At 46.5% G+C, this 25,839-nt stretch overlaps 1 protein-coding gene and 1 long non-coding RNA gene across 5 annotated transcripts in view; one reads left to right on the top strand and one right to left on the bottom strand.

Moving 5' to 3' along the window:
- The window catches only part of LOC109395805 (uncharacterized), a 426,818-nt gene extending 423,987 nt beyond the window's left edge, over positions 1 to 2,831 (bottom strand). For both annotated transcript variants that reach the window (XR_002126727.1, XR_002126728.1), the window contains exon 1: positions 2,746 to 2,831. This is a non-coding gene — a long non-coding RNA (uncharacterized LOC109395805). The remainder of the gene's footprint in view (positions 1 to 2,745) is intronic.
- LOC109395803 (histone-lysine N-methyltransferase SETMAR) lies at positions 2,193 to 16,714 on the top strand. 3 transcript variants are annotated; one of them, XM_019667131.1, is made up of 3 exons: positions 2,193 to 2,416; positions 9,287 to 9,497; positions 11,320 to 16,714. In XM_019667131.1, exons 2-3 carry the CDS (start codon positions 9,431 to 9,433, stop codon positions 12,204 to 12,206), a joined length of 954 nt encoding a protein of 317 aa, XP_019522676.1. In that variant the 5' UTR covers positions 2,193 to 2,416; positions 9,287 to 9,430; the 3' UTR covers positions 12,207 to 16,714. The 3 variants fall into 3 exon arrangements, with proteins under 3 accessions (XP_019522676.1, XP_019522678.1, XP_019522677.1); XM_019667132.1 differs by lacking the exon at positions 2,193 to 2,416 and adding an exon at positions 3,040 to 3,115; XM_019667133.1 differs by lacking the exon at positions 9,287 to 9,497 and having other exon boundaries at positions 2,193 to 3,115; positions 11,397 to 16,714.
- Positions 16,715 to 25,839: the final 9,125 nt, after the last annotated feature.

Genomic DNA, 25,839 nt, shown 5'->3' with positions numbered 1-25,839 from the left:
GCCTGGAAAAGATGAAACACTGACTGCTTGAAATTCGGAAGACTGGCTACATCAGCCTGCAAACATCCTCTCATTATTTTAATCTCAAATTATATAAATACTTTTGGATCCTTGCCAGCAAGATAAAAACAAATTAAACTGATGGGCTGACATAAACTGAATACCTTATTATGGAAGCACCATCACTAACAGCTTGAAGAAAAAAAATAAAAGACTGGATTGTTCAAAACGTTTTCCCAAAGGGCAGACAGTACTACCAAGAAAGAGACAAAAAATAAAAACAGCATAATAATCTACAAACCCGGGAGTGTGGTTCTTCTCACTGCTCCTAGAAGTCTTTCTTCACACACTCTTACAGTTCTTACTAAGTTCTGGGTGTATATGGTTATTTGCGTGCTGGCTGGAAGCTCTCTTCAGGCACCTGTTCTCTTTATGGGTACCTTCCCCAAACTGGTAAACAGCACCGTGCATATATCAACGTTCAAACACTTGTCTTAAAATGAAAGAACAGTATGTTCTTTGGATATCTGCAAAATTCCTTCACTGTTTCCAATTTTTGAAAAATGAAATAAACCTGGTCTCCAGCCAATGTGAAACTACTCTTTCCCATACGCACCTTTCTCTTTATTCCTTTACTCCGGCTGTTCCCGTGGAGTGCCCTTTCCTCATCTTCCTAAATCTTATCCATGCTTCAGGGCCTATGGCAAACAGCCCCCTCTCCGTGAAGCCTTCCCTGAGCTCCCCAGCTAGAAGGAAGCATGCCCTCTGTGGAAGTTCCACGGTCCTCTCCCTAAGCCTTCCTCACATCCCTCAATTATACTACAGCCAATTGGGTTACATAAGTGACTAACTCCTAAGAGTGAGCAAGTGTGCAGCCAGGTCTGATCAAACATTTACTCCGTGACTGCCTTGCAGCCTACGTTTAAGCCGCCCAGACGATGGCATTCTGTTACAGCAGCTGGCATTGAGACACTATTCATGACACGTATACCTTTCTATAATTACCCGAGAAAACAATGATGAACTATGTGCATAAAGAGTTTAGCCCTCTAGGAAAAGTAAAGGAAACACTCTGGAAAGACTTGAAAAAGAGGCAAGTCACTAAGAACGGTTTTGTCATGGAAGTAGGTGTAAGAAATATAAAACACAGGGGGTGGGCAACCAGATCATGAACTCGGGTGGCCTGGCTATCGTCTAGTTCCTGCCCATTTTAAAGACCTCCATCCAAACCGGAACTCAGAGTTAGCCTGACATGGAACGCTAATCAGTAGACCCACATACAACACCACCACCAAAAACAAACGAACAAAAAAAACCCCACCTTGGTCCTATATCAAAAGACTTGCAAGTAAATGTACCCAAATTATTTAAAACAAAATGTTTCTGTCTCGCTCCCTCTCCCTGTCTCTTTCTCTGTACCTCCCTGTCTCCCCCCATGCATCATTTGTATGGCGTCAGTAGGATTTTGTCTGAGTATATTAAAGAGTTGCAGAGACTGTGAGAAACGGCTGATAAAGAGTAAAATGGAGCACAGAGAACAAGGTAACCAAAGCTGCAGGAAAGAGGTAGAGACGGGGCCACGTGGACAGACATGGGGAACAGGCCCTGCAGGCACAAGAACAACGCCAACAAAGGCACAGGGGCCCCAGTGACGGCGTGTTGAGAAGCTGTGACGGCTACCGGGGGCTAAACACAGAGCCAGGCCGGGGCTGGGTCTCCAAGGGCCTCATCGCCCAGATGCGGACAGTGGACTTGGCAATAAACGCGGCGCAAACACGGGGTTCTAAACAGCGGGACGTAATAATTGGGGGTGCATCCTCCCAAGATCATGGACGCAGCAGCAGGGAGGGTGATTTGGGGGTACAGAGACTGTTAGGCTTGAACAAAAATGACTTCAAGAGTCCAAGCAAAAAAAAAAACAACAAAAACAAAACCAAGAGCCTGAGACGGAAATGAAAACCATGATGCAAGTGGCACCAACAAGATTTGGGCGGGAAGTTCTAGCGCCGGAGGCCGAAGGAGAGGCAGGGACGCGGGGGAGACGCTTCGGTAGCTCCGGGGCGCGTGGGCAGGTTGTCCCCAGTTTGTTCTAAAGGAGAAAGGGAGGGGGGGCTGCGGCACACGCCCGCTCGGGCCGCGGGGAGCTGGACGTGCCCGTGGGTCGGCACGCAGCAACGTCCGGACGTGGGTGGGCGGCCGCGGGGTCGGGGCCGCAGGCCGGACACTAACACCGGGCAGCCGCACCGGAAGCCACGGGAGCCGCTGTCACGGAGGAAGCGCGGAGGTGAGGAGCGGTCGGGGAGAGACCTGCGTGACACCCACCACGCCGCAGGGACACTGAGGTCGCCGCGGGGCGGGACGCGGCGCGCACGGGCTGCGAGGAGACGGGCTTCCACAAGGAGCAGCGCTTTGCTAAGTCAGGCGATATTCCACTGGCTTCGGCAATTTCGGGGACACCGAGCCTTGGGCGGGCTGGGTTTCTCGGGGTGGGGGGGGGCCCGACCGGGAACAGACCCCTGCAGGGAGGGGGCGCCACAGGCCACGGCGCCGCCGGAGGAGCCCCGTCGCGCGACGCCCAGCCTCCTCGCAAGTTCCCAGTCTTCAGAAGCCCGGGTCATTCCCCCTCGCCCCCCACTTCTAAGCCCTCAGAGACCTGGACCGATGGCCTCGCCTCTGAAGGCCTCCCTGAGGCTCACAGGGAAAAGTCAAGCCCTTCCTGTTGTGTTCCCAAAGCTTGGTCCGTACCTCACAAGGTCTAGCTCTGTATGTTGCGCATTTGGCTCAACACAAGGGACGAGCCAGACCAGAAAGTTAAGGGAAGCTTGAGGAGGGTCCAGGGCGGAGACGCCCTCACAGGCCACTGGGGACGGGAAAGGAAAAAAACTGCATCTCCCATGAGGCAGTGGGGCCGCGGGACCACGACTCCCAGCAACCTCTGCGAAGCGCAGCCTCGGCGAGGCGGCGGGCGCTTCGCGACCGGACGAAGTAGCTTTACAGGATGGCTGCTTCTGAGGACGGCCCCGAGGCGCCCACGGAGGAGCTGGATGTCGCCTGCGGCCTAGAGAACTTCCCCGTGAGCACGTGGCCCCCGGGGGCGCGGCCAGAGCCCTTTCAGGTAGGAGGCGGGACTCGGCCGCTAAGAGCGGCGCGCGTGGACCCGCGCTCTCATTTATGGGGCGGGGCTTGAAGACCACGAGCGCTGCGCGCGCAGCCACGGAGGCGGGGCTGGCGCCTTCAGGTAGGGGGCGGGGCTAGGTGGCCGCGAGGGCTACGCGCGCTGCCCTCTCACGTGGTCGTACATCTGTGGGTGACTTTCATATTGCAGGTGGTTCCCAAACTTCACCTTTTTTCTTACCCACTATTTGCGGGCGGGAATAGCTCTTAAAAGCACAGGTTTAGATCTTTTTCTGTTAACCCTCCATAATGACCTTAACAAGAGTATTCCTCTTTCCTGCCCATAGCCTGGCAGTTCCCTGAAAGGCAAAACTAGAGGTTTGGTGAGGTCCCTTGGAAAGAGCCCTGAGAACCTGGCTTTTTGCCCTTGTTCTGTCCCCAGAACTCACTGGGGGATGTGGGGCAAATCTCTGATCTCAGGTGTCTCATATACAAGGTCAGGCTAGGGATCTCAGCCTAGTGTCATGGTTAAAAGCTTGGCCCCTAGAGTCAGACTTAGCTGAGTCTCCCTCATGCTGTGAAATTTTGGGCAGATATAAACTAGCCTCAGCTAAGCCTTAGAATCCACCCCCCCACCCCCGTGTACAATTAAACTAATAGTGCCTCTCTCCCTGGCTGCTTCGAGAATTACAAGTAAATACAGTTCCTGGTTTGCTGAAAGAACTCAATAAACGTTCACTGCTATCACTACCTCAAAGCACTTCCTTCTCGACCTTTCCCACTCTGACCTTGACCTGCATGCTGCCTAAGGAATGACCAAAAAAAGAGGAAAAACAAAAAATGTTGGGGTGGAAAGAGCACAGAACTTGGAGGTAGGAGCTAGGTTGAAGTCTTGGTCATCTTTGCTATTTCTCAGAGCCTGAGTTTCTTCATCTGCAAAATGAAAATAACTAAAACTTTATCGCCCTTGTCACATCCATTACAGTCAAACCCTGTCTGTCCATCCTGCTGCCTAGGGTTGTCTGAGGATCAAATAAGGCAGTAGACTCAACAGCAATTTTCAAAGAGTAGAGCAGGATGTTGATGTCAGAAATGGTTAGTTTTCCCCAAACGAGCCTAGACAGTTTAGGCTTAATAACACGGTTGGCTAGCACCATATTAAACACAGATTCCTGAAAGCTTATTCAAAGCCAAACACTGCTGAATGCCTAGTCAAAAACACTGATACATGTTTTCTTTATTCAACAGATAATTGAGTGCCTGAAATGTGCCAGGCACCATGTCAAGCTGGGTACATAAGATAAAATGGTGACGACAACACAATTCCTGCCCTTGAACTTACAAGGGCAGATAGAAAGCACTTGATTGCTATAAAAAAAGGGGGAGGGGTGAGTAAGCCTGGTGATTGAGCCTTATACCCACAGCTGATGGGCATGAATGAAAATCAGCAGACAGACTCCATCCCGCAGTGTTCTAGCTGCCTGGCTATAAGCACAGCTCTGGGCAGAGTTAAGAGTTAGAGAAAGAAGACAAGACCCCTTCCTTGAGGAGTCCATAGTCTTACCAAGAAGATAAAAGATGCTTCAAACATTTAAACGACAAGCCTGAAAGTGCCTTCAACTAGTTTGTTTCCATATATTAACAGAGCACAAAAACCAGTCATAAAAGGTCAAAACAGCTTGCTTGCCCCAAACCCTGCCTTCACAGGCATATGCACACATAAGAATTAAGGCATGAAAAACTCAAGTTAAAAATAACTTTGTGTCTGGTTTGCTTTGGGGTGCTCGTGCAAAAGCACAGAGAACACTCAGATGTTCAGATTGAAAGCAAGCATACCATAACGCCATTGGTGTTGAAACCTAAGCACAAAAAACGAACTGATTTTCTTGAACTATGAGCTGGATCTAGCCATTTTTCAGATTTCTGAAACCAACTTCAAACATCCTTTTTAAGATCTCAACTTAGCCTTGAAAAGAATTATCTGGCTCACAGTCTCCTAAGAGCTTCTTGGAGCAAAAGCAAACTCATGGGGCTGGAGGCCAAGTACAAAGATTCTTGTGGCTGGTGTTTCAGAACAACCAAAAAAGGAATGAAGATTTCCACAGCACTTCCTTCAAATTCAGAATCAAGGCCTAGGTTTTAAGCCCAGAATACTGTGAGGTGTCATGCATACTTCAGCGTCGGGGCCTTTTACAGAATGTAACTCAGAAAAGTCAGACCTCCCATCAAAAGTTAACAACTGCAATCAAGCAATCAAAAACTATTCCCTGAGTCACCTGCTCTGTGCCTAGTACTATGGATAGGAACCTGACCCCTCACCCTGCCACACCCCAAACCGCATGGCCATCCCTGGCCTGGGGGTGTAGTTGAGACGTGTAGTTGTTTACAAGACAAGACCCGTATATTTAGTACAACCGGAGGACACCACAGTCTATGTCATTACATCCCAAATTTCATGCCATTAACATGCAGGTCTAGTTCAGAGACGAGAGCTTGTGTGTGACAATAGCCAAGGAGGTGTATTTGCTCTTAGCATGCTGTCCTCTGCTCCCATTTTGGCTTCTCAGGTGACCATGGTTTATGAAAAAATTTTCTCTTAAGGTTTCTGTCAACAAATTTGAAATCTCTACCCATTTCTTTAAGGATCTGGTTTTCAGTTTACACTGAACATTTTACATTTATTCCCAACTCTTGCGTGATCAATTTTGCACTTCATACCAGGAAAAAGTAAAGCTGATGTTAGGACAATACAAAAAAATGATAAAAATGGTGTCCACACCTCGTGTGTTTTTCTGAGTGGTTCTTCTCAAGTCCCAGCACGTGCATGTAAGCGGCAGGAAAACGATATTTGTGGATGAAAGAAGTCCGCTGGGGCAGCTCTTGGTTTTCCCCCATCAAGTAATGGAGAACAGGAGGATAATATGGCTTCCTACACATAATTCTGGTTTGAGTATATTCGAGCCTGAGAAGTTAAACTCCAGAACCTGGTTTTTTCTTAACCTGATTAGATAGCCGTATGTGCTGGCCACTAGAATAAGCTTTGCACGTGGACTCACCCATTTTTTTCCTCCACAGCAACCTGTGAGATAGAAAGGAAACGTTTAGAGTAAATAATGTGCCAGAAATACATGATGCCTTACAATTAAAATCTAGAAATAACACCTAGAAGAATTTAAGGAAGCTGCCATTTTAGAAGTATCAAGTGCCTGGCACTGAGTCCAGTGTTACGTTGTTTAAATTCCATGAGAACCCACCCAGATGTGGGTATTGTTCCTGTTTTATAGTTGTTAACCCAAAGCTTAGCAAGTCACTTGCCGTAAGTCGCAGTGCTAGAAAGAGCCTGGCTCTGTACGTGTCTCCTTTCAGAGATCCCGTGTTCTCATTGACGGGGTCTCCGCGGCTGGCCCAGGGTTCCAGGCCATGCCGCCGTTTCCTGGGTGGCCGCCGCACACCGCTCTAGTCTCACCTCCCAATTGAAGACCTCATTGCTGGTTAGCCATTTCTGTCTTTCACTGAATTGTCCAGCCATTTCCTGGAACCATTCTCAGCTTCCACCTGTGTAGATTAATCAAGACTCATTTCTTTGCAAGAAACACAAACACAACACAAACTTAAGCAAAGAAGGAAAGGAGTTGCCTCCCATGACAGCAGAGTTCAGGAGTGGGAACTGGGGGCATATCTGGGCCCAAGGCCCCTGGCAGCGCCATCTGAACTTCCTGCCACCTCCCTTCGCACCCCTGCTTCCGTTTCCTGGGGCTGGCTCCACGCGTCTTGTGTGTGTGGTAGAGCCGGGGCATGCCGGGTGAACACTTTACTGACCCCAGTGGGAAAAGAGTGTCTCCCCTAATTGTTTCAGCAGAAGTCTCAAAACTGTATTTCATTCGTCTGCCTGAGGTCCTGTGCCCATCTGTGAACCAAACACTTGAAAAGCATGAGTGATGCTCTGACTCGCCAGGTCTAGGTCCCGGCCCAACCCAGACCCCCATCCAAACCACTGAGACAAGAAAGGTTCCTTGGCAGGAGTCGGGTGCTGTTATCAGAAGAACAGGAGTGGGTGCCGGATAGGTGCAAACATGGCTTCTGTGGGCGCATCCCCCAAGCTTTGCGCTCTCCTTGGCTTAGCGTAAGCACAGAAACCTTCAGGGTACCGCCCTTTTGGTTCAGTTTGGCCCTGGGCTTTGTACCAGGAAATAAGACACAGACTATGGAAAGAGTGTTACAAAGCGAAAGTATTTAAGCTCCTGTCAGATGACTCCAAATTTATAACACATTTAACATTAGTTTTCAGATACTCAAAATTGGACAGTTCACATGGCATATAAATATTTGAATAGAATGACAGGTCAATGACATCAGACTATTTCTGAAAAAAATAAATAACTTCAATATATAGTTAGATGCCTAAAAAGATGAATAATGACATAATCATGTTAAACTAGTCCACAGTTTTAAAAAGAGTATACACTTGGTTTGCGAGCATAATTCTTTCCAGAAACAAACTACTCATATTGCAAGACATCACTCATTTGCCACGTTAGAATACATCAGAAATGTTTGTTCGTCTTGCAGAACACTCGCAAACCACGTTACTCGCAATCCAAGGTTTTACTATACTTTAGAATACCCATTCTAAGTTAGGTAAAATACCTTTCTGGAATGGTATTTTACTGACCTTCTTTGGAGGAGAAACTGGAAACATGGGAGATAAAATGACTCGTGATGATTACTGTTTTCAGGGTCAATGATTACATGCATCGGGGGAAAACATCCTCTCTTTAAAGGGGAAGTTGATCCACAAGCCTCTGTCATCCTTGGGAAGATGTCTGCAGTTCATTTGTAATAAGCTACCATTTGTAATCTGAGTCTCTAAAGATCTTAGATTGTGCATCAAGTTTCAATTGCAGAATTAAAAAAAAAAAGTATCACTAGATTCTCCAAAATCTTTTTTAAATCTATAAGTAAAAATAAGCAAAAGCCTGTCCATATGCAAATAAGTTCAGCAAGGAATAATGTGCTCTCCTGGTTAGACAGCTGCAGTAAATCAGGCTTGATTTTAAAAGGAGTTATCTGTGTCCAAAAGACTCACGTGAGAGTTTAGCGATTTATATAATACATTAAAAATATGTGCTCCTTTAAGAACAAATCATTTTAAAAGAATTATTCATGAAAACTTAACTAAGAGATAGAAAAATCTTCATTTTACAAGTACTTCTGAAAATGTCTAGGTAACCACTTACATCTCCACGTTGACTCAAAAGCTGGAAGTAGATTCTGGGTACGACAGCAGTCATTTAATGTGACTGATGGGGCATCTTTTTCTAAGTCATCCTTTATCCCTTTAGGACATCTCTGCCAAGCTAAAGCTGTAAGAAGTGACACAGACAAGAGAAGCGAGTTCCGCTCCCCACCCCCGAGTCACATTTTAAGCGGAGCGTAGGCCTCCCTGCAGGGGCTCCCACTCATCCCCATCTCTCCGAACATGTCACTCCTTCCCACCAGCTCTGCGTTTTTTAAAGTGTAGCGTTTTGTAACTAATTGCATAGCTCCACTGAGCCCCTTATGATGTTCAATACCTTTTCCAAGCTTGGCCCAGAGATACAATATTAATGGAGGATTGACGGAAAGATACAGCAGACCCCCAATTTATCCTTGGGGGATACATTCAGACACCCCTGGTGGATGGCTGAAACCACAGATATTACCGAGCCTTGTATATATGTTCTGTGTTTTTTCCTATACATACACACCTATGATAAAGTTTAATGAATAAATTAGGCACAGTAAGAGATTAACAACAATAAGAAAAATACAACAATTATAACAGTATACTGTAATGGAAGTTACGTGGTTATGTGAATGTGGTCTCACCCTACCCCCCACCACCACACACACAAACACACAAAAATATCTGATAATGGAGAAGGCTAAGAGGTAAAGAGCAGGAACACACTAGACAAAGGGATGATTCACGTCCCAGGTGGGACGGAGCTGGATGGTGCGAGATTTCATCACACTACTCAGAAAGGCATGCAACTTAAAACTTACCAGTTTTCTTTCTGGAATTTTCCATTAAAGCAAAACTACAGGCGGGGGGGGGGGGGGGGGGGGGGGGCAGGGACACTACCAGGTTCGAACATTCCTCTAGATACTCAGGTCCATCCCTGAATTACAGGCTGTGCAGCTGGTCAGAGTGAGAAACAGCCATGAAACTGCTTCCTGGAAAAGAACGGTTTAGACGGACACATTGGTGACATTCCTCTCCCGTTTCCACATTGGGGAAAGTCAGTGCTGCTTCTGAGCAGGGAGGCTGTTCCTCATGGACAGTGCAAGCCGTTCATCTGCCCATATCTCCCCGTTTGAAGCGGCTACTCTCAGGCCCACAGGTATCCAGGCTCCTCCATGCTGTGTGTGTCTGAGCTCGCGCTTACTGTAGCCTTCGCCTCACGTACCTACTGTTCATTTATCTTACCTCTTTGTAGGCCTTATTAAACCCTTTTTGGAACTAAGCAGGTATGATATTATGATATATAATAAGAAAAATATATTTGGTCTTTGTCCTCGTTTCTGGACAGAGCTCCTAAAACTCTCACAATTTCCTAAGTTTGATGAGAGCCATGAAGGTGACTTTTGTTAAGTGCCTGAGTATGGGGACTGGCTGCCAGAGGCAACTATGTGACCAGAGAGTTGGAACTTTCATTCCTCCCCACCCCCACACCCGACTCCAATCCCACCCCCCAACCTCCAGGGAGGGGAGAGGGGATAGAGGTTGAATCAGTCACCAATGGCCAGTGCTTCAGTCAATCCTGACTATGCAGTGGAGCCTCCACAAAAACCCAAGAGGACGGGGTTCGGAGAGCCTCCAGACTGGTGAACTCATGGAGGTGCTGGGAGACCCACGGCCTTGGAGAGGGCGTGGAAGCTCCGTGCCTTTCTGCACCCCTTGCCCTGTGCATCGCTTCCATCTGGCTGTTCCTGAGTTATAACCTTTATGATAAACGGGTAATCTAGTGAGTAAAACGTTTCTGAGTTCTGTGAGCCACTCGAGCAAATTAATCAAAGCCCAAGGAGGGGCTCTTGGGAACCTCTGATGTACAGCCAGTCTGTCAGAAGCCCAGGTAACAACCTAGACTTTCAACTGGCACCTAAAATGGGGGGTGGGCAGTCTTGTAGGACTGAGCCCTTAACCTGTGGAATGTGGTGTCATCTGGTAGAGAGTGTCAGAATTGAGTTGAATTGTAGGACAAGCAGCACTGCTTGTTGGAGGGGTGGGGAAACCTCCCTCCCCCACCCCCATTGAAATTGGGTCTAAGCACACTAAAAGCGGCTATAAATGCATGAGTTATGTTCCGTGCAAGCAAGAGTTATTCTATCCATAAAGAAATATGCTTAATCTTCAGGGTGTGAAAATACGCTGCTTCATGCCAGTGAGGAAATAGGCAGATGCAGCCTTCACACAGAGGCTCGAGACTTAGGACTTCCTTCTTTTTCTGTAACATTTTTAAATATAAAATTTTGAGAAACTTTTCACATTATCCCTTTCTCATTAAGTAAGACATCTACATGCATGCAAGTACAAGAAATTTAAATATCTGCTAATATCTATAACAAATATGATTTTTAGAATTCCCTGTGAAATTTCTTAGCCAAATGCGTGTTTTTAACACTGTAAAGATTCAAATAGAACTATACAGCAATAGCGTCTTTTTAAAACAATATTTAAGAATTTAAAGAATCTTCAAATTAAAATTCTTGCAAAAAAATAAGTGGAAGACTCTCTCCCAAAGGCCAGTTTTCATTGATTTATCTATCATTTATGAGTTTCTTGTCGCCAAAAAGGATCTGAGGTGACTCACAATAAATAATACATATATGTATTTGTATTATCAGATAAATGTAAAACGGTCAAAAGCCAAGGATAAAACACTTAACAGCATTCAAAAACTAAACTCAGCACTGATTTTCCTGACATCCAGAGCTAAAAGGGGAACAAAATGGGTTACAAAGCTTTCCATTTCTGATGGGCGGGGGGGAGTTATATATGTATTTCCTATATTGTTATTCCTATACCTAAAATGAAATCACAGAATTTTAAATCTTAAAATGAACCCCCCTTTTTTTTTTTTTTAGTTAGGTATGTTTTCAGACAATATTTTAATTGGTTGCGTTTTGTCTTATTTTTATATACTCGTATGTTGGAATAACAAGTATCCGGCCAAACGCTGCTGGAAACCTGTATGAACTATGCGGCCAGCCAGCCTGACTCGCGTCCTTGTTCCCTGCAGTACACGCCCGACCACGTGGCTGGGCCCGGGGCGGACACGGACCCCGCGCTGATCACCCTGCCCGGATGCAGCTGCCGCCGCGCCCGCTGCCGCCCGGGCACCTGCGCCTGCCTGCGGCGTGGGGACAGCTACGACGAGGGCTCGCGCCTCCGGCTCGTGCTGACGGCCTCAGCGGCGCGGCGCGCCCCGCCGGTGTTCGAATGCAACGCCCTGTGCCGCTGCGGGGACCTGTGCGGGAACAGGGTGGTCCAGCGGGGCCTGCAGCTCCGGCTGCAGGTGTTCCGGACCGAGAAGAAGGGCTGGGGCCTGCGCGCCTTGGAGCGCGTCCCGAAAGGACACTTCGTCTGCGAATACGCTGGCGAGGTCTTAGGAGCCGCTGAAGCCCGGAGAAGAATCCAGGCACAGACGGTCCGCGATCCGAACTACATCATAGCCGTGAGGGAGCACGTTCGGGACGCGCGGGTCTTAGAGACGTTTGTGGACCCCGCGCGGGTGGGAAACGTCGGGAGATTCCTGAACCATTCCTGTGCGCCCAACCTGCTGATGGTTCCTGTCCGAGCCGACTCCATGGTCCCCAGGCTGGCGCTCTTTGCAGCCAGAGACATTTTGCCCGGAGAAGAACTCTCTTATGACTATTCAGGAAGATTCCTTAACCGAATGGACAGTGAAGACCAGGAACAGCCCGATGACGCGAAGCCACGGAAACCTTGTTACTGTGGTGCCCAGTCGTGCGCCGCCTTCCTGCCTTATGACAGTTCTCTGTACCGCCCCTCCGAAAAGCCGGGCGTCGGCCAGGAAGGAGACGTGTAGGAGGGACTCACCTGCCTCAGGAGGACAGTGAGAAGGAAGCCAGCGCGTTTGGCTCGGCGCTTTCTGGGTTCCCCTGGAGGGGCGTCTCCGCCCTGGGTGAGCAGCGGGCCCCGTGCGATAGGAGAGGCCAGTGGTCACCTAGCTCGGCCTCTGCCTCTGCCTGGCTGGGAGTTTAACCCAGAAATGTGGCAGGCACCATAGGTCGTCTCCCCTCCTGTAACGGAATTCTCAGCTTTTAGAATGGTACGTGGCTGCCCAGCTAAAAACTTCCTAGTTAGATGTGGCTGACCGTGTTCTCTCTAATGAGATATAAGCAGAAACGGTGTGTCCTTAAATGGAGACATCCTGCCCTTAACCACTCCTTGTTCCTGTCGGCTGGAATGTATGCACAATGGCCGGAGCTGGAGCACCCACTCTAGACCCCAAGACGAACTTGGCAAAGGAAAGCACACAAAACAAATCAACAAAATTGGTGGGAGGCTCGGTGCCGGGAACCGGGCAACAATCTACACCACCTCTGGACTTCTAGGTGAGAAATAGTCTCGCCCTCCTTTGGGCCCCTGAAATTCTGAGTTTTCCAGCGCTAGCATCCAACCTTTTCATCATGACCCACGGGAACCTGGCGGCTGCACACGCAAGCCCTGCTTTCCAGTCAGTTTATCAGTAATAAAACTGATCATTTCTGTCTGTCTGACGCATCTTAGTTCTCATTTGTTTCTAAACACGAGTCAAGAAAACGGGCATGAATTGATTATCACCTGCTGACACCCTAATAACTACCAGGAACAGTAAAAAACTGACCAGGACAGTGACTTCCGGGTATGTAACCAAAAGTCAGAAAAGGAAACACATTGTAAAATTTTCACCATGCACTTGGCTGTACTCCAAAGCTTGTGATGTTAGGCTCCAAAACTTCAGTCTCGTTTCTTCATGTATTTGTAACATGAAAATAAACCTGTCAACACCGCCAAAGGGAATGGGAGTTTTACGGTGAAACTCCTGGAGGGGCAAACATCTCGAACTCTCTTTGATAAGCAAGGATGTTGCCAAAACAAGTTACTTGTGGAGGTTGATTACACATTTTGAAACCTAAAATAATTACTTGGGCCCTATACTGTAGTATTATCTAAAAAATTAATATTTTCATTAGTACATTTTAACCCTACCACCAGCAGGCCCTGTACTTTCAAAGTTATATCATCGGGCCCCATATGCTATAGAACACTCTACCCTGTCCGCTATGGCAAGTAAGATGGCTGTACACGTTAAATGAGTGAAACATGGCATGCAAATTATAGCTCAATAAAGTTGTTAAATAATAAGTATGTGAGAGTTTGCTTGTTTATATAACATTATCAAGCATGGTTCCGTGTGACTAGGAGATATAAAGTGCTCATAAAACGCCCCAAACAACGAATGAGTAATGCCTTAAACAGAACCAATTTTTCCTCCAAACTAAACATTTCTCCCTGTGCACCTTCCTTTGGAACTTGGACTTCTCCAAAGTGGTGAGGCAGCTGGTACCCCTCATTGAAAATGGCCTTAGTCCTCCTCACAAGCTCTCCTAATAACCGAGCTACAGCACGAAGGAAATTGTCAGAGGGAAACGACGGGCTCACTGATCCCGGAGGTCGCCTCCCCCACCTCCTTCAGATTTTATGTCACCATCTGTGAATGACAGACATGACGATCTCCAGATCTGAGGCCTGGCCACGGGCAGCCTCTGCCATCTTGGTGCCTGAGACAGAGGCAGAACTACTGAAGAGAGACCCTTGGAAGTTTGTCTTCACGCACAAGATTCTTCTTAAATAGCACAGAGACCTGGAAATCAGATTCCTGGGGTACAAGTCGAAGACGCTTAATTCCAAGTCTTACATTTTACTGCCATGTTCTTAAGACTCTTGACACTTCTACTTTTGAGAGTGAACATCAAAAGATATGCTTAATTATTATCCTTATATAAAAAAATATATAGTTTTTTACAATTATAAATTGGTGTAAAATTAGAATTTTAAAAGATGGCATGTATCTTCATGGAATTAAGACATTCCTAAAAATTGGCTTTGAAGTCAATTTCACAGACTTCATTAAGAATGTGGAAATGTGTACTTCGGAAACCATTTTGGCCTGAGAAGAATAAAGATCAATCATACTTGCAGAACAGAGCTTTTCAAATCTTCTTTGTAAAAGTGAATTTTTTTAATTTCAAATTAGTAGTCACAAAATATAAGTGGCTGGTAGATTTCGTTCTTGGTTAAATGGAAAATTTTGCCTTAATTGAAATGAATATTCAGAGACAACTTCATTCTCCCTCTTTTTCTCAATATTAAGTCCCAATACCAGCTAACTCTGAGGCATAAGGCAGGAGTCAATTGAAGATGTTAGCAGGGGACCAGCCTGCATAAAACAGGATTTTGTCGTAAACTCAGGAAGGTCTTGTCAAAAATGGAGGCAGGGACAGGGACTCTCTCCAAATTGTTTTCATTCCCTTGAGTGTTCAAATTTTTATTTATGTATTTATGTAAATAGTGTTTTATTTACGTTGCCAATTAGAGCTCTGCCACTCTCCGGCGTGTTAGCACTGATCCTCCCTGAACCTGAATTCCCTTTTCTGGACATAGCAATGTCGGGAGGATGGAGTGAGTTAATACTTGGAAAGGGTTTAGAACAGGGACTCAGCTCCAGGAGAGCGAGAATCAAAAACCCAGGCGATCACACATGTTGACAAGGATGGGGAGAAACTGGAACCTTCATATATGGCCAGTGGGATTGTAAAATTACAGAACTACTTCGTAAAGCCATTTGGTTAATTCCTTAAAACATTACTTATAGAGGAAGCACATGTCCCAGTAACTCCATTCCCAGGTATTGACCCAAGAGAAATGTAAACAGGTGCACAAGTGCTCATAGTGGCATTATTCATAATAAGCAAGCAGTACACACCCCACACGTCACCGCTGACTGATGAGTGAATCAACAGAAAGTTAGTATCCACACTGGGGAAGATTATTCAGCCACAAAGAGGAATGCAGCCCCGACACACGCTCCCACATGGGCGAACCTTGAAAATACGATACTGAGTGAAAGAAGCCAGACACAGAAGGCCACGTATTGTGTGATTCTATTTACGTGAAATGTCCAGAAAAAGCAATTCGATAGAGACATAAAGTAAATTAGTGGCTGCTAGAGGCTGGAGGGAGCGGATTATAGGAAGTGACAGCTAATGGGTACAGGGCTTCTTTTTAGGGTGAATACAGTAAAAACCACTTTCAAGGGGTGAGTGTTATGTTCTGTGACTTAATAGCTCTATAAAGCTCTTGTAAGAAAAGGAAGGAAAACAGGGCTGCCTGGGAAGCTGGTGACCTCTGAACAGTGCTGTCCAGAATGGCACCCTGCAGGTCCAAGGGCAATGCTGTTGCGAGCTCTATGTCCTCAAAACAAAACAGGGCTGCACCTAAAGCTGTGACGGCATTACCACCGTCAGAGGCGAACACCGCTTTGGAGCGTAGCAAGATTCTGAGTCACAGAAGCGCTTGGTTTAATAAGAACACAAAGTAAGTAATGTGTCAGACCCTTTCTCTCAGAACATAAATGCAATTCCTTTTTTTTTTTCTGTTTGTATCCCAGGCTTCATTGTTTGGTTATCACATCAAAAGAAAATACCGGGGATGTCAAAAAATGTGTATACATGACTTGTATTCACCTTTTGTTGTCAGTATACAATTTTAATACAGTTTTTTCCTTTCTTAAAATGTGTATCCATTTTTTTGGCACCCTGTGTTTGTTCCTCTTTAGAACCCCTGAAATAATGTACATTATCAAAGCCATTTTAAGCCAAGCACATTACAAACTAAAAAAACAATGACATAAATGAGAATTGTGGTTGAGATACTGCAAGAGAAATTTTTTTTCCCTCGTAAATACAATTCTTGAATAAGTAGTTTCCTTATAGCAATAAGTGTCACTTTTCTTACTTCTCTTTCTGTTTGAGTTTGTGTCCAGGGTCTCACAAATAGCACAGTATTTGCTACAGTTCACATGGAGACACGAATATTTTACCATGAATCTAAACAATTCGTATTCCTTTTAAATTTGGATGTAGAAGTTTGATATCGGCTCCTCACATTATTCACATTACTTGGTTCTTCTCGTGACATTACATTTAAGAGATCGTTAAAATGACAATATACGTGATGGTAGTTTATGTGATGAAATCAAAATCTTTCTGCAATAATAATTCATTAAATGTAATCTCATAATGTTTGAACATGATAAGTAAATTTCATGATTTATTTTCAACTCTCTCAGCAGAGTAAAGCTTCCTCAAATTGAAATTAATTTAAAAAAAAACCTTCAAAGAGCTACACTGACTCAAGATGGTCTCTCATGGATGGAATCGCTGTTAATAGAGCATCAACTCTGTGAAATGTTGTTTGTAACAGCACAATTTGTGATTACGATAAGAAAGAGGCTTTCTGAAATAAATGTGTAATCTTTTATGAATCAGATGGGTTGTTATTTTCTTATCCATCCAAACACCGCCAGCTCAGCTGAACGCCCAAGCACGAGCAAGGATCACTAAACAGTCATATTTCATATTTCACCAACTTTCAGTCACATGAAAAGCCGGCCTTTAGACGTGTTTTCCATTCCTGTGGCTACGAAGATATTCTTGTCCAAGTAGGAAGGTAACTGGACATGTAACTGTTAAGTGTTTGTCCACACTGCCTGGGCTCCCCCACGAGCTGTCCTGGCCTCGATGCTTATGGGGATGGAAAGGACAACCCTGGTATAAGGTAAGGAACGGATTAGGCTGCAAAGTACGACATGAATTTGGTTATCGTTACTGCATATTTCTGGGTTTTCACTGTGCTACACGGCACAGAGCACACAGCATATCAGAGAAGCTGCCTTTGGTTTAAGATCCATTCAGATTGAATCCTGTGGGAGGTCTTTCTAGGTGGTAAAGAGCAAGCTCCCAAAGGAGGCCTGTCAATCACTGAAGTAAAAGGACACCTGTCTCTGATCAGGTGAGGACAGCCGAGTTGTTCTGAGCAGGCTTGAATACCATCCGGGAGGTCCCCGTTACTTCAGGGCTATTTGGGATTCCCCTGGGATGATAAACACCCTTGCTATTTCGTGTGTATTGTTATTCTCTTAATAGCATTACTATTTGCCTCATTGCCCAAAGCTACAGGTTACTGTGTTTTCCTCCTCCTCCCCACAGCTTGTCAGTCACCAAGCCTGTGAGTTCCCGGCCTACACCTCAAACCTGCTCTGTTTTCTTCACCCCGTTGGCGTTCTGTGCCATGCTTCCGCCATTTCTCCCCAGCAGCGGCCTCCCTGCCTCCGGCCTCACCTTCCCCACAGCGCATCCTCTACCTCTAAGCCCGTGTGACGTCTCATCACTCCCAGGATGGAGCCCAAGCTTCTCAACTGACCGGAAGGCCCCCGCCTACCTCCGCACCTCATCTCTTCTTTATTTTTCTGAGGTCCGCCTGGAAAAGACAAGCTCGCTCTCAGCGGTAGCCTTGGCAATGGCCTTCCCTTCTGGAAGAAGCTTAAGAAAGCAGGTTGCTTCATTTTGCCTTCAGAGGGCATTAGAAGGCTGTGTGTGTGTGTGTGTGTGTGTGTGTGTGTGTGTGTGTGTGTGTGTGTGAGAGAGAGAGAGAGAGAGAGAGAGAGAGAGAGAGAGATTTTACTTTACACTGTTCTTCCCTTGCCTTCTTTGCAGAACCCCGGATTTCCTCCGTCCTGACGTCTTTCCTGGGACTCGCTGGGGCTTCTTACCCTCCATCCGCTACGCTGCTTGTTTGTGTTTTCCTTGTCAGGCAGCTACAGTAGCAAGAGAGCCAGCAAAATATTCTGTTCCCTGTGTCCTCTCCCTTCCCTCCCTCCCTCCCTCACTTCTTCGCTCCCTCCTTCTGTTTCTGTTTGCTGCTAGTCAGCTACCCATCGCTGCCATCAGCCTACTGTCCCCTTGTCACTCAGTTTCCTCCAGCCACCTGCCCAGCTTTGTGGTCACGGCCACATCCCCACAGCTGAACAGAGACAACACCAATTACTTGGCTGACGACCGTCTAACCCTCCCTGCCGCATACCCCTTGGCTACCTGTTGTCAGTCCTCCAGCCCAGACATGTTCAGTGCTCCCTGATTGCAAGTGCAGCCCCACCTGTGCACGGCCTGACCAGCCCACGCTCACGCTCCACCTCCCTCCACCCTTTGCCCACCTCTGTCTTCTCTCCCTCATCGGCCACCACCACCTCGAAGCGCTGGGGCACAGTAGGCAGACACAAAACAGTGCCGCCAAACAAATCTAAACCTGTTTCACCGTATTTGAACACAATTAAATCCCCTCAACTAGAGCTCCCAGGTCTCTCAAGGGCTTTAAAAAAGCGGGCTTGTCTCTCCTGTTTATTTTGGAGTGTTCGCTCTCTTGTCCATCTGTGTCTCGTCTTTCCCAACGCCTAAAAATCACCCCTTCCCCGTTTCCTCCCCGTAACTGAGTAACCGACCCGCCTCCTCCCACCCAGCTGGTCGCAGACTCATTGTTACAAGCTCAGCTCTTCCTGGGCAGACATCAGAGACAGCTCATGACTAGCCCTCCAGGCTCCCACTATCCCAATGTCTCCCGCAGAAATTGCTCCCAAATTTACACCAGTTTTAAAGAATTTTAGCTATAATATGTTGACATTTTTTTCCCAGTAAGAGTATTTTACAATGAACTAATATTTACTATCACCATCCTTTCAGAAAGAAGAAGCATTTTAACACACGGAGGGGGGCCCAGAGTCACTTAAAATCTCTCAGCATAGCTTTATGGACAATAGGACACCTGGTCCTTACTTTTCTCTGCAAAGGCCAGCAGTTGGGAGGGAGTTCCAGTTGAACCACCTAAACAATTTTGTTATTCACACATTCATTTATTCATTTCATTCATTCATTCACTCACAAACATCTGTCAAGTGTCTAGCATGTGCCAGGTGGTGTGCAGTCGGGTCCCTGAACTCATGAATCATTCAGCAAATGTTTCTGAGCACCTACTATGCTGCATTCTGGAAAAATTGGGACCAAAACCATTCTCAAAGCATGGATAGGCCAAAATGGAAAAAAAAAAATTAGTGACAGCATCTTAACTTCACAGATCCTTGAAACCCTCTAATTCAGTGTGTGAGTGTAAACTGGGCATTGTGTGACTGATGTACTTACTCCTGGCTCCTCTATGGCTGTGAGCCCCTTGAGGACAAGGACCAGGTCTGTTTTCACTTACCAGTGTCTCTCCAGCAATAATGGGTGTTGTTCAGGGGATAAACTAGTAAATGTTAGTGTGATGAACCTGACGTTACCTTTACGAACAAGTCTGAATCCTGTCGAGGGGGCACATTAATGCCCCCCCCCAGTCTCTTTTCAGCGAAACTCCATCACTCCGCTTTGCATTCACAGCAGCAATATTCTCAAATGTTAGCACCCATCGAAATCACCCAGAGGGCTTGTGAAAACACAGGCTGCAGAGTTTCTGATTGAGTGGGCATCTGGGGTGGGGCCTGAGAATTTGCATTTCTGACGAGCTCCCAGGTGAGGCTGGTGACCATACTTTGAAGACCACTACACAACCCAAGGTAACCACAGAAAACCTCAGCCTGCATCATTTCGGGCCATTCACATGCTCTCACCACTCGCTGCCGCGTGCTGTGTTACTTGTGTCCTCTGCTCATCTATTTCTGAGTCTCATCCCTTGGAGAACGCAGAGCTCTACAGGCCACGTCACAGTTTATGTGTGATATGGACTGGAAGCTGGTGTCCCCCCAAGTTCGTACATCGAAGCCTTAACCCCCAATGTGATGGTATCTGGAGGTGGGGCTTTGGGAGGTCATGAGGGTCAGATGAGGTTGTGAGGGGGGGCTCTCGTGACGCGATCAGCGCCCTTCTAAGAAGAGGACGACAGCTCCTCCTGCCCCCTGGCCTGGAGCACACGCCACGGACAGGCCACGTAAGCAAACGGAGAAGGTGGCTGTCTGTAAACCAGGAGGAGCGGCTCGCCAGACACTGAGCTAGTCGGCACCTGGCACTTGGCTTTCTCAGCCTCCAGAGCTGTGAGGAATACATGTCTGTTATTGAAGCCCCCCATCTATGGTGCTGTCTTACAGCAGCCCAAGCTGACCAACATAACAATCTTCCTGACAGTATACGGAAAGTCACTGGTGAGCCTGAGTACAATGGGATATGATCATGTTTCTATTTCAAAAAGAAATGGCTGCGGTGGGAGCACAACTTGGGTTAGGGGACAGAGCGGAGCTGCCCCGAAGGCTTCAGGTAGACCAGTTAGGAGGCTGTTTGTACGGGTCCAGGGGAGATACGCAGCTTGGATTATTGAAGATGGAGAGAAGCAGACTCCGAGGGGTAGTTAGGAGACAGCAGGGACAGGACCTGGAGAGGGACAAGGCATGGGGTGACGCTGGCCTTTCTGGCTGAGCAGCTGGATGTACTGAACATGGCCAGAGAACAGCTTGTAGGCCACACGCTCTCACAGACAGAGCTTTCTACTATTGGGGGGTAGGGGGTATCCCTAAAAGCACCAAGTTGCACATGCTTTGAAAAAACACAGGCTTCTCTCGCTATCTGAAAGGAGAGTGCTCCTGCGAACTCCTCTGTAAGCAGCAATGGCATAAAATGGAGCAGTGGGTACCTTGGGCGCACCTTGCTGCCGGGGCACAGGATCCATGGAGGTAACGCCCAGGTGCTCATGCAGCTCCCTGCTTGGGGCCCTGATCCCCAGGTGCCGAGTGTGGTTCCCGGAGAGGGAGCTCAGGGAGCCGCGGCCTCTACATCAGCTGCTGCAAAACTATCGCTAAACACTGTTTCCGCTTTTTGCATTTTTTCCTAAAAGGGAAAATCCACTTCAGCTTTCTTTCCGTTAGCAAAAACAGATACTAAGGTAGGTCTTTCATATAAGGGAGGTGGCATAGAATGCAAGGGGGATACGTATAACTCGTCACTTGCTTCATTTTTCTTCTTCCATGTAAACATGATTTTTTTCCAGTATTCCCAGTATAAAAATCTATGTTAAGTAGCTTTTGCCTTCAGGAATTCTTTCTTGAATAATTGGCCATCAAAAACCAATTTAAACTCTCATAAGAGAATGTCTTGTTCTGAACTGGCTGTACCCCCAAAAGTGACAAAGGACATCAGACAGGCTGGCAGGGTAGCCAGATTGTACCTCAGCACCTCGCCAAACCTGTTTTCCCGCCTCGCACACAAGCTCTGGCCGCCCTGGCGACAACATAATAAGAAGAACAATGGGAAGGATGACATAAAGGACAGAGTGATCAAACAGTGCAGACGCCGAGAGTCAATTCCAGCACACTTCGCACCATGCAGCCCAGGCACTCGGGTGGTGATACACCTGGGAGGTTAGGGGCCTGTGGCTGTTTTAAAGGCATTGTTTCCCATTTAAACCAGCTGTTCCCATTTCAATAAGTGTTTTTACTGGTATTATTTTTGTAGAGTATGTCTTTAAATAGCTTTGATATTTAGTATTTTAACGTTTAATATGGTGTGAAATTGTAACATGAGAAGGCGGAGAAAATGAAGGTGCCTCATATTAACTTTGTATTCACTTCACAAACATAGTTACATTCTGCAGTGTCTTTTAGATGGAGGCTTTTATCCCTAGTTCTGCTTTTGTTTAAAATTGAGAGACAACTGACACAGAACGCTGTGTAAGTACAACTGTTGACCTGATACATTTGCATATCACAGTGTGATTGCCACCATAGCGTCAGCTGATACCTCCCTCTCGTCACACAGTTACCATTTATTTGTTGTGACGAGAACATTTAAGATCTACTCTTAGCAACTTTGAAGTACATAGTAGAGTGCTGTTAACTGGAGCCCCGATGCTGCATGTGAGACCCCAGAACTTATTCATCTTACAACCCTGGGCTTTTAAGATCATCCTGCAATGAATGAATATATAGCTTCTCTTGTCTCTCTCTCTCTTTTTTTTTATTACAATACCCGATAAAAATGTGGTTTTTTTAATTTCAGAAAATTAAGACTACAAGCAAAGTAGACTTTTTGGCACCTGTCATTTGAAATGGTTTAAGATATAACAAGCATGCATTACACATTCCTTACTGAACAGAGATCAAATGGAGTCACTTTTTAAAAAAAAATTTCCTTTAAAAAGACTATTTCTTTACCGATACGTCTATACTTTTGTGGCTACACACATGGTGCACCTCGCCCAACACTGCCACAAAGCAGCAACTGTGAGAGCAAATACTATTAATTTTCTTAAAAGAAATTCACTGGAATTCGCCAACTGCACTTTCAGCGTATTCATTTATAAACAGTATCAGTCTGAGGACTGCAGGCAATAAGTAAGAACCTAGCCCTTATCACAAAGCCAACTTGATGATAAGGGTCTGGCAGACATTATAGACGTAAAAGTTCCAAAGCCCTAACTAAACTCATAATGTGAGCCCAACAGAGCCGACAAAGCAGCGAGGCCCAGGCCACGTAACCAAGGCCACGCCCCACAGACAAGCTGCCAGCAAGCTGACTGCGAGGCCTCAGTCCCAACAGATGTCAAGGCTCGGGTCATTTAGCCAACACCTGCGCTACACGACAGCTATTGCTTAGTCACCGTTTGAAGGCATGACAGAGCAAAGGCTGCTCCTTCAGTTTATGCAGCTGGTTTCGCCGTTGGGTTAATTTCACCCAGGGCCCCAGTCACAGAACCCAGAGGGAACGGGTTCTTAAAGGTTGTGCAATGAGGGGTTGACAACAGGTCTATGTGAACGGAGGCACCCACGTTTGTCTTACCTTCTTCCCAACTGCTTTTGTCACTCCAGAAAGGAGTCAGGAAATAGAGCCACAGAAGCCACACCTGCTTCCAGGAACAGGGCCACCAGACGATCGCACTGGTTCCTCCCAGGACCAACTCTGCTATCTGGTCTCCAGGCAGAACTGTCCTGACAACCCTCCTCTCCTCTGTTCCCTACAGGAGAGCTGAGCATTCAAACCCTCTTTTGACAAATAATGCAACTCAAGCTCCCAAGGGGCAGGGGGTCCCCAGTGCTCAGGGGATGAGAATGGGGACTTTGAAAGTATCTAATCCTGGGCCTCATTTTAGCCCTATTCACTCAGTCTTCTGGGGGTGGGCTCAGGACAAAGCACTTCTGACAATCTCCCCCAAATACTTCTAACGCGAGGAGCCAGGCATGGCCCAGGACCCAGCCCTGAAGACATGAGATGAAGAAGGGGGTGGGGGAGGGGAAGCTCAGACCAGATACATGTAAGGTTGCTGACCTTCAATGACTCTTTAACTTTCAGGGAGGAGTACCTGAGGTCAGAGCATCCTGACTAAAGCCATACACGGGCAAGGTCCGAGTTAGTGCCTCACAAAGGGGCTCCGATCTCCAAAGCACGAGGAAAATAACGGTCATTACGGGCAGTTAGGAAGTCGCTGTGGGCTGTGGGCGGGGGCGGGAGTGGAAACAATTCACTCCCGAAGACTGATTTCGTTACCAGTGATTCGCTTTTGCAGACTGGAGTCATTTGCAATCAAGATTGGGCCCATTAGCCTGCCCCATTAGCCTGTCCCAGGGCTGTGCTTCAGCCACAGGGGGCCTGGAATGTTCCAGTGCTGAGGCCAGATGATGACCTGAGTTTGGTTCCATTCACCTCCGCTGACAACTATTCCTGAATCTGACAGAATTTCCCCTGTGCTAAGCTACCTTGGTTGTTCTCAGACTCATTTTAAGATAGAAAAGAGAAAAATAAGAACATTAAAAAGCTGCAGATTGTGCGTGGGACTGTAAAACGATACAGCCGTTCTGGAGGCCGTCAGCGTCCACCACAAACTAAGATAACCATATGCTTTGATACGGGAGTTAGGCTCCTGGGAACTCTGATGCAGAAATGGCTGCACAAACTGACAAAGGTGTACGTAGGTACACTAGGTTTATTGGAACATCTTTTAACAATAAAAACTGAAAATATCCTGATTGTTATTCCTCTTAATGTTGTCTCACAGGCCCCTCAGGCTACCTTCACTTTCCGAAACTTTGTCTTTTTGCTGCTCAGTTTGGGTGAGCTCTGCTGACCTTAGAGACCACGGACCGCTTCTTCTGCGTCACCTAGCCCGCTGTTAAACCTCCTAAGGCCCTCTGCAGCTCAGTGATTGTATCTTCAGCTCTGTGACTTCTGTTTGATACATTCTTACATTTTCTGCGTCTTTGTTGACGTTCTCACTGTGTTCAGTTTCTCCTGAGTTTCGTGAGCCACTTTATGACAATTAATTTGAACTTTCTATCAGGTAAGTTACCATCTATGTTTCACTAAGGTACTTTCCTAAGGTTTTATGTCTTTTCTTTGAAACATAGTCCTCTCTTTCCTCATTTTGCTTCTGTTTCTATTAGGTGAAAGGCTCTCTCCCAGTCTTGTAGGCATGCCCGTGTGTAGGAACAAGCTTGTTGGTCAGCTCCGCCCTAGCTCTCGGTTATCCCTCCATCTTCTGTGATTATCTACGCAGCCTGATTTATTCTCGATAGGTGCCAGGTGATGAGGATGTGCCAAGACCTGCCAGTGTCCCAAAGGGAGGGAGGGACCTCAGCGCGCACCTAGTTTCAGGCTGATTGAATGCTAGACCCTCAGGTGGCAGCTTTTAAAGTATGCAAAGTATGTGTACACACACACACACACACACAGTCCTGTGGAACCACAATCATAAGCCCCACTGGTCTCCGGACCAGGCAATCTGGAGGTGTTTCCTGGGCCATAGTTGCAAAACTGGGGGCTCCAGACGAGTGTATAAGCTCCTTCCTGGAGCAAGCTGCTGTGAGGACAAGGGGCAGCTAATTCGGCTTTAGTGGGGCAGCTGGGGAGCGCTGTGACTTCGAATGCACACCGGCTTTAGTAGGGCAGCTAATTCGGCTATAGACCTACATAGTACTTTAATGAGGTGCACAAAATATATTAAATAAAGAGTATGTACAGTATGATTTCATTTTGCTTTATACAAACCAAATGTAAACTGTATATATTATATATGGTTTCTTTGTGTGTATATGCACATATTTATACATAATCTGTATTCAACATACATCAACATACACATGTATAATGTGTCTGTAAATGCATAGACAAGAAGTCTGGAAAGATACACTCACAGTTGATAGTAGTTACCTGCTGGCAGAGATTTGGGAGAAGACCTGACCTCACAGAACGAAGGGCCGCTGAGGGTACTTTGCATATTTTTTAGAGTTTCTAGTTGTACCTTATGCATTTTATTGTTCTTACAATTAAAAGAAGAATGAAGGCTTTTCTAATGACACTTGATGGTTATTAATAAGAATTATTAACGAAGGCAGCAGGAACTCAGACAGTAATCAGTGTAAGAAGCCAAGAGGCCACTCCAGAGCCTCTCCTCCCGTCTGCAGGTCACAGTCTCCATTTGCACCTTCTCTTTAGAAAGGTGGAGATCGGAACTGGAAGGTTCTCCAAGTCTAGAGATCATTTGTACAAAAACAGCCCCAAACCAAAAAAACGATCTGGCCACTAGAGGGCGAACGTTACACACAAAAGCGTTTTAAGCGGTCACTTCACAGAAAGCCGGTTCCCCCCCAT

This window comes from Hipposideros armiger, unplaced genomic scaffold, assembly GCF_001890085.2.
Source record: "Hipposideros armiger isolate ML-2016 unplaced genomic scaffold, ASM189008v1 scaffold_483, whole genome shotgun sequence".
NCBI lineage: Eukaryota > Metazoa > Chordata > Mammalia > Chiroptera > Hipposideridae > Hipposideros > Hipposideros armiger.
Note: the sequence above shows the minus strand (reverse complement) of the source record. Positions and strands in the feature narration are given on the sequence as shown.